Source organism: Rattus norvegicus, chromosome 20 (genome assembly GCF_036323735.1).
Source record: "Rattus norvegicus strain BN/NHsdMcwi chromosome 20, GRCr8, whole genome shotgun sequence".
NCBI classification, from domain to species: domain Eukaryota; kingdom Metazoa; phylum Chordata; class Mammalia; order Rodentia; family Muridae; genus Rattus; species Rattus norvegicus.
The window spans coordinates 27,572,553-27,587,571 of NC_086038.1; the positions used below are offsets into that span (position 1 = coordinate 27,572,553).

A 15,019-nucleotide genomic window follows, 5' to 3' on the forward strand; every position below is an offset into this window, starting at 1 on the left:
AGTCCTGAGAATCACTTCCTTATTCCCCGTCAGCTAAGCCATGCCAGTTAGGGTGCAAGGTATGGATTTGTATCAGGTTGTCCTAAAGTACTCAGTCCCTATCTCTGTGACCTCTGCTTACCTGAGGCCACATACCCTATGCCATGAACTGATCCCATTCAGAATCATGACAGTTCAAAGTATCACACGATGTTTCTGCCAAGGTCACAACAGCATGGCCTGTAGTCATCCAGCGCCTGTGTGTCCATCTGTCCCTGGTTAGGTGCCTGAAGGGGAGGAAATGTCAGGGTCCTTTAAACTGAGACAGACAGAGGCCTACTGAACTTGACTACTCTGACACATCCCCTCTCACACACACATTAGTTTTCTAGAAGTGCCAAACTCTATGGGACAGCAAGAAGTTACTCCCTGGAGGGTCTAGAGTCCAAAATGGAGTTCTTGGCAGAGCTGTTTCTTCCTGTGGGTATGGGGGGTTGGGGGAGGGTGTATGGGGGTGGGGGAGGGGTTTATGGATGGGGGAGGGGTGTGTGGATAGGGGAGGGGTGTTGGGTTGCCATGCCCCTCTCCTCGTTTCTAGTGGCTGCTGATCATCTTTGGCTTGTAGACACATGACTGCCCTCTGCCACCATTGTCGGATAGCCTTATGTCCCCTGCGTGTCCTGTTCACAGGTCATCCTTACTTCAATATATAAAGACACTTACTCCAAATGAGGTCTCATTCGTAGGTGCCAGGGCCTATAACTTGGACCGATCTTTTTGAGGTGGACACAATTTAACCCACTACACCTCCAAGGGGACATTTCTAAGGACTGAAATTTCCTTGCCTCCTAGAACCTTAACCTGGAGAGCTCAATATGCACAGGCACTTGGAAGGCACAGCCTGGATGAAGAGGCCCTTGAAGCCTCGAGACCCCAGATGCAGAGTCTTTGGGGCCATACTGTGCTTTGTTGTCCCTGGTCATCCTGATGTCACTGCTGGGATGGTCACTTTTAAACCATTTAAACAGAAGTTCTCTGCAAAGAGCTGACTGATTAAAAGTCAGTAGCTGTAGGGAGTTTGGAATGTTGCAGGTCCAGGGTGTAATTACAGTTTCTCTTGGGCTATTTTTTAGCCCAGCTAAAGAGCCTTCCCTTGGCCCACCTCAGTGTCAGACCTAACATCCGGATAAAAGCCTTTGGAATGTATTAACAGGACCCTATTCTCCGCCAGTCAAAGGAACTGGTGTGCTATCAGGGAGCATCGGAGCCCCGGCTGAGGTCTCTCCTCTATGCTGGGATAACCTACTTAGTGTTTCCACCATGGGTTTGCAAAGCATCTTAATTTATGGTTTTCTTTGTTCTATTACCATAAAAACTTCCCGAAATGGATCCCACACTGGAACATGGTATTTGAGGAATCCTAAGTCTGTTCCCAGGTCATGGCCATCTAAACTGGCTTACAGAACACTTTGTCTAGATGTTATTTCCACACACTAACGATTAATCAAGGTTCTTAGGATAAAGTTAGGCCTCCACCTGACAGTGTCTTCTCCCATGTTGACCTGGGTATGATACTCAGAAGGGGCCCTTGAGAGATGCCTTGGGCCAGGTGTCTCGGGCCACCAACCTCACTGCCGTGGGATGATGATGTGTGATTTCTGTCGAGGGAAGTGAAGCATGAGGCTTTGACACTGAGGGAATGAATACACATGGCTGCCGGGACGACTAACCCACTTGTTCCTTAGACAAGCTCTTTCTTCTACTCACTCACGGTTCCTCTTGTGTCTTTTCAGGACTCCTCTTCAGCTGGACCTGTCCCCACAGCCATCCCTCGAGCTGCCGCAGTGGCTGGAGAACAGGGCATGTCTCCCAAAGTCCAGCTGCCCCTCAACATGTGAGCTGCCCCTCATGTCTGTCGACATTCTCTGCACACTGGCATTTACACAAGTGGTTCCTAGTGGGTTTTTCAGTTGGCTACTACTAGCTTTTCTTTGTAGTAACATACGTGTGCTAACGCTTCCCGAAAGGGCAGTGTGAAAAGTCTTTTAACACCACTGTCCCTAGGCTAATTAGAAGTGAGGGGAAACTAATCATTTTTGACAGCACAGGCATTCAGTGGTCTATCAAGAAAAGAGTCAGCCATTTCTTGGAGCAGGTCTCAGAGGTTGCCGTCCATTCCCCGGGCCGAGGCTGGACTGCTGCCTGGGAGCAGTAGAGATGGCAGGCAGTGAGCCAAGAACAGACTCTCAAGAGGCAGCTTCAGTGAGACAGCTTTTTAATGGGGAAAACAAAGGTTACTTGAAACTTTGGGGGATGGGCAGAGGCTTTCATTTCAGGGTGATTGAACATTATTGGCCAGGGCCAGGGTGCTATGAATATCTCATTTGCATAAGGAGGAGTTTCAGGTGCTACCAGACATGACCTTATAAGGGGAGATTAGGTTTAACCTGGCTACCATACCAGAATGTGTAACCTCCTGGTGGGGGGAGGGGGCAGCGCAAAGGTAGATTGGGACATACAAGATCCTACTGCTGCTGATCTCAGCATGAGATTTCTGGGGTTTGGACATGCCCACTCTTCCTCCAGGCCTGCTTCCCATGGCTCCCCAGCCCCACAAGAGGTCGCTGAGATCTTGGGTGTCCTGAGGATGAAAGGGTGTGGTGAGGTCAGCAGGCACAACAGATTAATACTGTCTGCTCAGAAGTGCCACCCCTAGGCAGGCCAGCTGCCTGCCAACCCCAAATATAACCACATGAATCACTGCCAGGAAATAAGGTGTTTATCTTGTTGAGGAAATTTTCTCTGCTAAATTACAGCATTTAAACGAATGTGGAATTCTAAAACTCCCATTTAAATAGGCTTCTCAAGAATTAGATGTCTTTGTGTTTGGCAGTGAGCTCAGTCTCTTGAAAGGATGCTTTTAAGGTAGAGTAGATGGGTTTGGCAGACACAGGAATAAGGACAGACAGTTCCATCAGTCTAGGCAAGCTGGTGGGACACTGGGGGAAGATGCTTCTGGACAAAACAATTTGCTAAGTTCAAAAGTTTCCCCAAATTATCTTAACCACCCAGGTGCCTTCCTGCCTTACTCATTTAGCCAACTTCAGATGTTTGACTTCAGAATGGATAAAAAAGTTCTGAACACCTTCTTTTTTACTTGCTCACCTTCATGCTTAACCAACCTAATAAAAGAAGTCTGAAACTTATCCACTTTTCAGGCTTTCGAAGGAAGGCAGATTAATTAAGCTATATTCTAGATTAGTGTTCAGGTTAAAATTTACATTCTCAGCAGGACTAGATGTCAGGTACAGTTAGTCCTGCCCCATTTTTAGGTTCAGCCATCCTTTTAATTCAACCAGCCACCTGTGGGTAGAAAATATTCAATAAGAAATTCCAGAAAGTTCCTCAAAGCAAAACTCGAGTTGTCATGTCACATGTGAAAAGTGATATGCAGATGTTGTGTTCAGTGTTGCACCATTGAGAGATAAAGAATACAGAAGGGTGGCGAGCATTATGTGCAAGCATTGAGCTGGTAGTTACCTGGGCTGTGAGCATCTACAGGCTTAGGTGTACTGGGTATCCTGAGATCCTGAGAGTGCTGACCGTGTATGGCCACATTCCTGGTCTGCTACTGTAGTTCCATTACAAGCCAGAGGCCAGAAGAAGTGAGAAGGCTGGAGAGATAGATGCAGGATACCACCTCTGAGGAAGGGGGGCTCCTGTCTACAGGAGATGGCTCTGGTACAATTCCTCAAGTGAGAAGCAGGGCACACATTAGTGATGAGTCTAGGCTCAGTTTTGTGTCCTCATAGATGAACGCCTAAACCTAGGCTTTCAACAAGTACCTATGTATCCTTGAAAATCAAGGCACCCCATTCCTCAGTATGAAAGGCTCCCAATTCTTGGGCCAGCTACAGGAAATGACCTCTGTGTCTTTGAGACCTAGGAGTCAGAGGACATCCAAATAGATTCTTGGGGTCTCAATTATAGACCCTAAACACAAAGGGCTTTCTTCCTTCCTAGCCCTTTCTACTACAGAGACAGTCACTAGAATCTGCAACATGGCTTTCCTTACTAAGTCCCTTCCTCAACGCCAAGTCACATTGCCACTATTGACCTTGAGGCTCATCTGTGTAGCCCGAAGGGAGACTTGATTATCAGATTATACCTGGAGGTAACTAACAGACTTGGGCAGGGGTGAGGTAGGTGGCAGGTAATACAGAGATGGTGTGGGCAGTAGATGAATGCCAACCTTCTAAGAGGCAAGAGTAAATGTCAGTGTGCATCTGTGGCTGTCTACTGAGTGGCGGAGACATGCTTAAAAATGCCACACATGTTGCAACAACATACGTGGCCCAATTTGGAAGCCTGATGGTTGAAATTATATTTTGTGCATTATTGAACAGAAGATGAGTTTACCGAGCAGGTGTGTATAGCCTGACCAATCCATACTTTCTGCTACAGTTCCGTAACTGACTGCTCTTCCTGTCATGGTAGCTGGAAGTCATGTTCAAAACTCTAAATTTGAACATGAGAGCGATTATATTTACAAAGACAATTGCAGCAGCAGTATACCCAGTGTGTCCAGGATTTATGGTGTTGGAACTCCAGACAAGGGCCCAGAAGGAGTGTGTGGACCATTGACAAAATAGCTCTGTATTCTCTTTTCCTAGCAAGACGTGATTAAGCATCTGTTCACTCTACACAGGGCAACCAAAAACCAAAGGAACAATCTCACCCAAGTCAGGATTGGTGAACAGATATTTTATTGGACCTAGAGGACCATGATCAAGGGAGTACTCATAGAAGAGGGATGTGGGTTGCTCCCCTCAAAGAACTGCACCATCAGAAAGTTTTATCCCAGCGAGAATGATGAACTCCCCAAAGCTGCTTGCGTGGGCCTCTTTAACTTTCTGCTGACCATGTACTCTAACATTTCCTTGGATCCACAAGCCTTTGATGCAGAATTACATACAGATAAGGGGAGCAGGAGGGAGGGAGTGCTGGACCTTAGGTAAGACTCTGATGACCTTCTCAACCCCTCCACAGTGGTTTCCTGCAGACACCAGCTGCTACGATTAAGATGGCAGTGGCCGTGTTATACCTAGAGGACAGTGTTCCCAATAGACTCTGACCCATGGTCCTGTGTGTCTTCAAAGTCCACACCCCACTGACAGAAGCTGACTTTCTGAGTCAGACCGTTGATTGGTGATAGACCTTCATAGAAAAGGTTCATGTCAGGTTCCTCAGGACTGTACACACAAGAAGGCTCTCCCTCTGCACACACAGTGCACGAACTTATTGCTCCTTGGAGGAGACAGAGACTCACCCCATACCTTCCCTCTCCTCCCCTGCTATCCTGTAATTGTCTCTCTTTAGCTTAAACGTCTTTCATTTGGCAAGTCTGCTGGCCATAATTCCAGGAACACATGACTGTTTGGGTCCCAGAGGCCATGCCCCAGGTCAGAGTCCAGCCCTCTTCAGGGTTCAAATGTTGACAGGAACACACATGAATGAAGTAGCCCTACATGTATGAGAAGTAGATTCTTCCTCCACTTCCCCACGGACATTTTCAACCCAGATGTGAAGGACGAAGAAGCCAGGGAAGCACAGAAATTGGTGTGTGGCTGAGCACTGACTCGGCGGAGGCCGGGGGAGACAACAGAAGTACTGAGACATCCCATCCCTCGACCCAGCGTGAGGCATCTCACTTGCACAGTGCCACAGGCCGTGGACTGGAGAGGGAAGCAATCTGTGATAGGGTTCACCTGGATGCGGGATGTCTCCTCCAGCACCAACTTGCTGGCCCATGCTGAGGAAGAGCTTAGTCAGTGGGGTATGATCAATGCCTGTCAGCAAAGCTGAATGCTGCCTATGGCAGGCGGCTCCCCAGATACCACCATGGTACCTCAAGGAATCCAGAAAGTGAGGGAAGAAGAGAGCTTCTCACTTAGGCCAGGAAAAGGAAGCTCAAGTAGCTCTGGGTGGATACTGGGTCTCTGAATCAAGTGGTTACCACTGGTCACATGAGATGTAGAGACATTTGAAGGCTCTTCTCATGACCCTAGCACCATATGTCTTGATGGTCAAAGGCTATTACTCTACCCCTAAGCAAAGTCAGCCCCATGTTCTGGGTTACTGAGACAGACTAATGAAAAATCCATGTCCAACTCAAGAAAAGGCATTATCTACCACAGACTCATGAAACGGCCAACTCTGGCCTGCAGTGGACTGCCATTTTAACAGCAGAATCTACTGCTAAGGCTGGGTCAGTCTAGGGCAGTGGTTCTCAATGTGTGAGTCACGACCCCTTTGGAAGCTAAAGGACCCTTTCACAGGAGTCACCTATGATTATTGAAAACATATTTACATTACAATTTGTAACAGCAAAATTATAGTTTCAAAGTAGCAATGAAAATAATTTTACAGTTGGGGGCCACCAAAACCATGAGGAACTGTATTAAAGGGTCGCGGTATTAGGAAGGTTGAGAGCCACTGAGCTAGAGTAATGTGAGCCTTGGGTATAGTTCCGTGGAATTATCACAGAGGCCGGTTTCTAGGTCAGCTTTGGCATCAGTGGGCAGCACCACGCTGGCCCCTCCCTGCCTGTAGCTTTAGTTACCCAGGCTAACATCTGCCCTCAGGCCAATGTGTACGTAAGGTCAGCAGCCTCTTCACCTCTGGTGCCAGAGCCTGCACAGTCCTTCCTAGGGACTCATTTAGCTTCCCTGTGCAGACTCCCCGCCTCTCTGCTGCCCCACATTGTGTAGGGGGAGCGCCTGTACAGGTTCTGTCTGCCATCTGAGGCTCCTAGTCTTCCTGGTACCCATCCTTTGAACACAACCGTTGATAGGTGGGTGCACATCTCCACATCCTGTACCTGCGAGGCTCCAACAAGGAAAAGATTAGACACAGGACCCCTGGCAGGAGCAGTGGGAGCAAATCTTTCAGTATTGGAGAAATGTGAGCAAGCCGACATCTGGTGGAGAAGGGGTGTGAAATATGTAGAGGTCCCAGAAGAGTCTGACTCATGATAGAACCAAAGGGAAATCTGCAGACTGCCGCAAACTGAGAGCTTGCTGAAGATACACGTAATGGGCGAGCAGAGCATGTGCCACACCTCGTCACAGCTGCCAGCCTGTCCAGAAGTTAGAGGTGATACTCCTCGGCCTCTAACAATAGGCCCAGCTTCACGCAGGAGTTACTTTTCCTCGGCCACCTGCTCAGGAGGCACCTTTTTTAACACGGAAGCCACATGCAGGCCACGGGGTAGTAGTGCACCAGTCCCTCCTCAAGTCACCTTTCGTGGTGGTGTCTCAGCCAGTCTGGATGGGTGGAGGGGGAGGCTCTATGGGGCTCTATGAAGGCTTATGCCAAGCTTCTAAGTCTTTCTGAAGCAGGTGGAAAGTGCAAGCCAGAAGGGTAAGGACCATGCCATCCACAAGTCTGCCTGAGTATCCCTAGGTCCCATGCCAGATTCGGGGCACATGGGCATTGTAAGGGATATTCACCAACAGGCCAGGCAGGGTAGCTGAGTGATGCAGGTATGAAGGACTATGAAAAGGAGACACCACAATGGCTGTCACTAAGAATCTGGAAGCAAGCAGTGCAGGAAGTGGGCTGCTTAGACTCCCTAGGGCTGGTCCACTCTGATGGAGATCACTAGAGCTGTTCTCTGTGTACACACCGTTGGTTTGTGTGTTCCACGGATGCTGATTCATGAAGGAAACACTTGCCCTCCAGCCAGCGTCCACTGCAGAAGTGCTCGCTAGATACACAAGCACCCCACACAGGAAACCACCTAGCATGTCCACCTGCACACCGGAGAGGGAAAAGGTTTTTTGACAGTGTGTTTTGGGAGAGCATGGCATAGTAGTTTAGCTCAGGAGTGAGCAGTGAAGCTTTGTTACCTGACAGTGCCTGCTCGTAGGTCAGATACGGAAGGCGGGATCTAGGGAGGCTCTCATCAGGCAAAGCAGACTTACAAGAGAGATGGAAAGGTCACGGGGCTGGAAAGATGGCGCAGAGGCTGCGGAGAAACTGCTCCTGCAGAGGAACTAAGTTTGGCTTCCAGCACCCCATTGGGTGGTTCAAAACTTGCCTGTATTCCAGCGCCAGGAGACTCTGACACCCCTAGTCTCTGAAAACACAGTAAACACACACACACACACACACACACACACACGCATGCACACACACTCACACGCACACACCACGCATGTTTGCACACGTGCACACACACGCACACACACATGCACACCTCTCTCTCTCTCTCTCTCTCTCTCTCTCTCTCTCTCAAAATTCATTTTAAAACAAATCTTTTACAAGACTAAAAGGCTGATCATGTCAGTGTCCTGCTACAATCTACTTAGCGAACCGTGAAGGCCTGCATTGGGTCTGGCAAGGGCTGACTCCAGAGCTAGGCTGTGCTCTCCCAGGTTTGAGACTCACGGTGCCTGGCCCCATCCTTGGACCACACTACCCTTCCAAGTCACAGACCTGTCCTCCACTCTGAACTTGCAGGAAGAGTGGCAAATTCTCAGACCTTTCTAACCTTGATTTCTCCAGCGGTGAAATGCCAGGGCCCACATGGAGCTTATATGAGTCCGTGGGTCTAGCACGCTGCAGACACTGGGACCCTGCCCTCTTCCCTTATCCTGTCTCACCTTATGGTGAGGACATATTTCCACAGGGCAGACACCTGATAAATCCTCAAAGCCAGAGCCAGTGAAGGTGCAATGAAAGAACTCCTCTCTCCTGCCGGGTGTCAGCACCTCAGCACTGTCCCTGTCACTGAGCATGCAATACCTACATTTCCTCGGGCATCCCACTCCTGAGAGGCTCAATGCAGTGTGAAATACAAATCTGAGAACCTAAACGATGCGTCTCTTGGCAGCTTCTGTACTGAAGACAGGGAGTAGGCATGAAGCCAGGTCTGTTCCATGGTGGTGCCCGAAGGCTCAGAGCCAGGTAAACAGGACAGCAGGTGTGCAGCCACGGTCATCTTTCTATTTTCCTGCCTTTTTATCTCACTGGGAGCCACGCCTGTGTTTTAGATAAATGTGGAATGTTGAAAGTCTGTTACCATTTTTAAAAGCAACTTGACTTGAAATCACTAATAAAATGCCTTCATTTTTCAGTGTTTGTAAGAAAAGATACAAACTCCCTTTTAATGCCCGGACCTAAATGCAAAGTCCTTGTCCCATTAAGTCATATAAGGACCCTAAATTTCTGAGTTAAAGATAATCCCCCAAGGAAATGACATCCGGCTGTTCAGCAGCTGTTCTCTCAGCCCCGAGAATGGCTGCCAGGCCCTTCCGAGGTTGGTGGGCATTTATCACAGCTGCTCATGATTTGCAATGCAGTGAGTGACTTCCCAGATGTGAGAAATGCGATCTGAATACCATTTGCCATGCTCAGATTTGAACAGCCTTGTGGCTGCTGGACTCCTGTCCCTTTGAGTGGCTCTCTACTCGGCAGGTGAGCGACTAGTGACAGCTCCATCCTGGCGCAGGAAGCAGGGGAGCAGGAGTGCGGAATGGAGCTGGTCTTGTCCACGGCTCTGCACTCTATGTATACACAAGCTCACCACAGTACAGTGTGCAGAGTAATGGTAGGCAGACTCCAAACCAGGACTCCACTTGTTGAGAATGTACGAAGTGCCTGGTATGGAGGAGAAAGTGTTGAACCATCAGTTAAAACTCTTGTCTTATTGGAACACACTGTGGTGGGTAAGGAATGGAAGCCATAGACAGACATTTGTAAAATTGTCTTGAGACAGGAGCCTGGGTGATCTTTTCCCTGAACCCCAGGAACACTTCCCCCTGGCAAGGTTTGCTTCTCCCCTTCCAGGCCCCTTTGAAAACAGGTCCTCTGCACTTGGACCGGACTCCTTCATGGACGAGCATGGCCTAAGGTCAGCAGCAGCTGCATCCTGCTAAGAGAGTTCTTGGTGCCAAGAGAGCACAGCTGCTCAAATCCCCTCAGACAATATAGGAATTAGGAAAGAAGGCCAAGAGAAAAGTGAGGAAAAGAAAATTGAGACCCTTCTCCAGGCAATTTCCCAGTCTGAGAGCCTTTGTGTATGAAATAATCCATGTGCAAAGCATTTCCTGATGTGCAAGCAAAGCCTATGGAGAGGCCCGCAGCGGTGCCTAGGGAATCGTGAGGTGCTTTCTCACAGAAACATTCCATGTCCAGTGACTTGAGGCCATGTGTGTACACATGGGAGTCCATGCTCTATGTGTACATGCCCTGCAGACAACCAGATATTTGGGTCAGTCAACAGACACTGTTCTCTTGCAAAGAACCACCAAACCCTTCTCAGCTCTAGCAATGAAACAGAAATGGCTCACCAAGCCTTTTTCAGTAGGGAATAGTGGCTCCACTATAGCCAGTTGGTGAGCCACTGGGCCACATCCCTCCTACAACCAAGGGCGCATGCAAACCTGGAGGGGTTTGAGCTGCCTAGAGAACCACACAGCTCTGAGGAGCCATCAGTTGCCCCTCTTAGCATTCTGCTGTGGCCAAAGTCAGAAACTGATATTATAAAGGACTGAAGGAGGGCAGCTTAACCAGGATTTGCACTTCATGTTTCCTTAACAGCAGGTTCCCTCTCTCTCTCTCTCTCTCTCTCTCTCTGTGTGTGTGTGTGTGTGTGTGTGTGTGTGTGTGTGTGTGTATGTGTGCATGTGTGCGTCAATAGCTAAGTCTTGGCATGCGTCTCAATTAGGGTTACTATTCCTGTGCTAAAAAAAAAAAAAAAAAAAAACTCCATGACCAATAGTAACTTGGAGAGGAAAGGGCTTACTTTACAATTCATCAAAAGCAAGCGGGGGCAGGAACATGGAGGGGTGCTGCTTACTGGCTTGCTCCCCATGGCTTGCACAGCCTATTTTCCTATAGAACCAGCCCAGGGAGCGCACCACCCACAGTGGGCTAACTCCCCATCCCCATCTGTCACTTAGAAAATGCCCTACAGCCTGATGATATGGAGGCATTTTTTCTATCCAGGCTCCCTCCTTTCAGATAACTCTAGCTTGTGTTAAGTTTACATGAAACTAGCCAACACAGTGTGTACATGCAGTCCTCATATGTCTTACCGTTAGTAACATTTCCCTTCCTGCCATTAAAGACAAGGATCATACCCTGGGTCTCTTCTGTCACATAGGCATAGGTGGACACTGGATCTCCATGTCACTGGAGAGATGGGTCCTCTCCTGATGGCAACCGGGTTTCCCAGACATTGGCGTTTGGCTTTTCACCAAGTGAACCATATACCTGGCTTTCATCCTAGGGGTAGAGGCATAAAACCAGGACCCTGAACCCTGATTGGGTAGAACCAAAGGTCCTGCAGATGCACGTTGCAGAGGGAGGGCGGATATGATTGGAAGGCAGGGAAACCTTTGGTCTCCATAGCACTCTGATTTTGGTCTGTATTCTTCCCTGGGGTCTGTCCTTCCATGAATTCTAGTGAGCCATACTGTTTCCTTTTCCTGTAAAATCGCTTCCCAGAGTCAAGAGGGTACTGGAAGAATTGGGAACCAAGCAGCCCCAGATACTGTGCTGTAGGGACTTCTAGGAACCTGCAGTGCCAGGACAGGCTCAGCGATGCCCCGGAGTCCACACCTTGGTTCACGGGTCTTGAGATGGCTCTTCTGGCCTGCAGAACTGGATCTTCTAAGTAAACATCTGATGTGCAAGTTTCTCTGTCCGTCAAGCCCAGCAGTTCCCTGGACTCCAGAAGGAAGGGAGCCCTTCTGCCATGTTATTCCAGGCCCAGTACTACTGTGAGGGAGAGATTCATGCATTCTTTGTATGTCCCAGAAAGGGCCAAAGTCTCTTCAGCCATGTCTGCAAGTGAGGCTTGCAAGAAAAGGAGAAGTGAAAATAAGAGATTGCTCCAGTGAGGCCATCTTTCCTGGAAGGGAGCTTAGAGGGTATTCTTCCAGCTCATACTAACCGGAAACCAGGCCCAGCTAGCTTACTCAACTATCCCTAAGATTCCTCTCGCCCAGACACCAGACGGTGGAAAGCATGGGGAGAATGAAAATGGTGAGGTCCAGAGACCAGACTGAGGGCATAGTGTGAGGTGTCCTGGAGACCAGGCAGCATAGTGCCTCACTGAGTTTCTTCCCTTCTGTGACAGAAAACGAAAAAGCCCTCACTTACCCATATATTGTCTGGCCATCCATGGGCCACAGTGACATGCCCATGACAAATCCCCAAGCACTAGGAACACGCCTGTTTCTCCCTCCACCTCGTGTTTGTGGTAAGATTGAGTCAGGTGTGTGAGCTCCCTGCAGCTGCCAGCTAGTCTGTAGGTGGGGGTTCGTCTAAAGATGAGCTCTGTCTGCCTGTGCCTCTCTGTCATTCCTGGTGTCCACTGAGCCTTGTCTCCGTCCTCTCTCCACAGGTACCTGGCTCTCTATGCATACAAGCCCCAGAAGAATGATGAGCTGGAGCTTCGCAAGGGTGAGATGTACCGTGTACTCGAGAAGTGCCAGGATGGCTGGTTCAAGGGGGCGTCATTGAAAACCGGGATCTCGGGGGTGTTCCCCGGCAACTATGTGACACCTGTCTCCAGGTGAGGGCCTGGCAACCTGAACAAGGGGGGAATACACTATAGGCTGGTCTCTGGTTACACCCAGTCCAGAGGCAGTAGAGACAATTGAGTTCCCCTGAGGAGTGACTCCTCTGCCAAGCTTGACTTGCTAGGCGTTCTCAGGGAACACTGGCTACCCAGGGGATAAACATGGCAGCAAGAGCTGGAGTAAGGACAGCAAGAGCAGCTGAACAGGGGTGGGGAGAGCATCAGAGAGCAAGACCTTCAAGACGTGCTGGTAACCAGGGCCAGTGTGTGTGCATGTATGTGCACTGTGTGCACGTGTATATGCAGTGTGTGCACGTGTATGTGCAGTGTGTGGGGACATTACCAAGTATGCATGCTCATATAGGTACTCGTATATGTGTCTGTGTGCAGTGAGGATGGGGCAGGTACGTGCCTATAGTATAGTTATGTTATATGTATAAGCATGAAAATGTGTGTCCTACACAATGTGTACATGTATGTAGACTGATATGTATATAGTATGTGATATGCATATGAGTATATGTAGTGTGGGATATAGGTATAATGCACATGTGTGTATATGCAGTCTAAGCATGGCATGTATGTATGCATTTGCACCATAACATGTACACATGTATGATACATGTACATCACATATGTATTTGTGATATGAGCACAGCATATGTGTGTGTGTGTGCGTGTGTGTGTGTGTGTGTGTGTAAAGCACACATAAAGAAAAGCAATACATGCCTTAAAGTAACAACTGTTAATAATGGATAGCATTATGAGTAACTTCTTTTCAAATATCCCCTCCTTGTACTTTTACAAATCTTGATTACCTAATTTTTATAAAATAAGAGTAATTTTAAAAATTCTCTCAAGGGGAAGCCCAGGGTTGTTGGAATTTTCTGTTGTACTGTGAGGTCCACTGCCTAGCTGAGAGTTACTCACTGGAGCCCCTTAAAAGAGCCTGTGCCATCACTAGCGCCCATGTAAAGAAACCATTCTAAGTGTCTTGGGAAGAAAATGCTGAAGATGTTGCCACACTCCTGCCTGTGCCCAGGAGGACATGTGTACGGTCCGTGTTGTGGCTTAGGTTGCATGGGCCCTCTGCAGCCAGTGCTGATGCAGGATGTCCAGCGGCCTGAGGAGAAGGATTGTCCTGAGGTCTTGGAGGGAGGGGATTATAGAGACAAGGAAGGTGTGTGGTGACAGATCCTTCACTCAAGCAACCCTCATAAGGAAGGAGTGTGAGAAGCAAGCTATAGGGCCTTAAGGAAACTGGAGGCCCTTGTGGATGACTTGGATCACTTCAGCCCATGCACCCTATGAGTTCCCCACTTCCTTTGACCCCCCCCCCAGTCCTCACCTGGATTTTTTTTCTGTTTCTTTTTTTTATTATTATTAACTTGAGTATTTCTTATTTACATTTCGAATGTTATTCCCTTTCCCGGTTTCCGGGCAAACATCCCCCTAATCCCTCCCCCTCCCCTTCTTTATGGGTGTTCCCCTCCCCATCCTCCCCCCATTGCCGCCCTCCCCCCAACAATCATGTTCACTGGGGGTTCAGTCTTAGCAGGACCCAGGGCTTCCCCTTCCACTGGTGCTCTTACTAGGATATTCATTGCTACCTATGAGGTCAGAGTCCAGGGTCAGTCCATGTATAGTCTTTAGGTAGTGGCTTAGTCCCTGGAAGCTCTGGTTGCTTGACATTGTTGTACATATGGGGTCTCGAGCCCCTTCAAGCTCTTCCAGTTCTTTCTCTGATTCCTTCAACGGGGGTCCCATTCTCAGTTCAGTGGTTTGCTGCTGGCATTTGCCTCTGTATTTGCTGTATTCTGGCTGTGTCTCTCAGGAGCGATCTACATCCGGCTCCTGTCAGTCTGCACTTCTTTGCTTCATCCATCTTGTCTAATTGGGTGGCTGTATATGTATGGGCCACATGTGGGGCAGGCTCTGAATGGGTGTTCCTTCCGTCTCTGTTTTAATCTTTGCCTCTCTATTCCCTGCCAAGGGTATTCTTGTTCCCCTTTTAGAGAAGGAGTGAAGCATTCACATTTTGATCATCTGTCTTGAGTTTCATTTGTTCTAGGCATCTAGGGTAATTCAAGCATTTGGGCTAATAGCCACTTATCAATGAGTGCATACCATGTGTGTTTTTCTGTGATTGCTCACCTGGATGTTTTGTTTTGATTTTTAAGAAACAACTCAGAGCCAAGGAGGTGAAAGAGCAGATGTCTCTGGCAGCTCTGTAAGTGCCAGAACTGGGAACTGAAGAACTGGGAAGGCACTGCAGGTCCTTAAGAGAAGGAATGGCCAGGAGCCCCACAGTTAGTATCTCAGAGGCCTGAGCTTCTGAGCTGGGCATACCACTCACCACAGTGTAGAAAGGCTGGCTTCAGTCTTATTCCTAGAACCAGAGGGCTGCTCCCTGTGCTCTGTCCAAGACTGACACAGTCTCTTACCCTC

At 48.7% G+C, this 15,019-nt stretch overlaps 1 protein-coding gene across 9 annotated transcripts in view; it reads left to right on the forward strand.

Moving 5' to 3' along the window:
- Positions 1–15,019, forward strand: part of Sh3rf3 (SH3 domain containing ring finger 3) — a 335,379-nt gene that overhangs the window by 265,616 nt on the left and 54,744 nt on the right. For 7 of the 9 annotated variants that reach the window (XM_017601803.3, XM_039099198.2, XM_063279663.1 and 4 more), the window contains 2 exons: positions 1,773–1,873; positions 12,395–12,565. In XM_017601803.3, coding sequence (XP_017457292.1) covers positions 1,773–1,873; positions 12,395–12,565 — 272 coding nt within the window. Of the gene's footprint in view, positions 1–1,772; positions 1,874–12,394; positions 12,566–14,751; positions 14,881–15,019 lie in introns of all 9 variants that reach the window. The other 2 variants (XR_010061102.1, XM_039099199.2) reach the window with 2 other exon arrangements.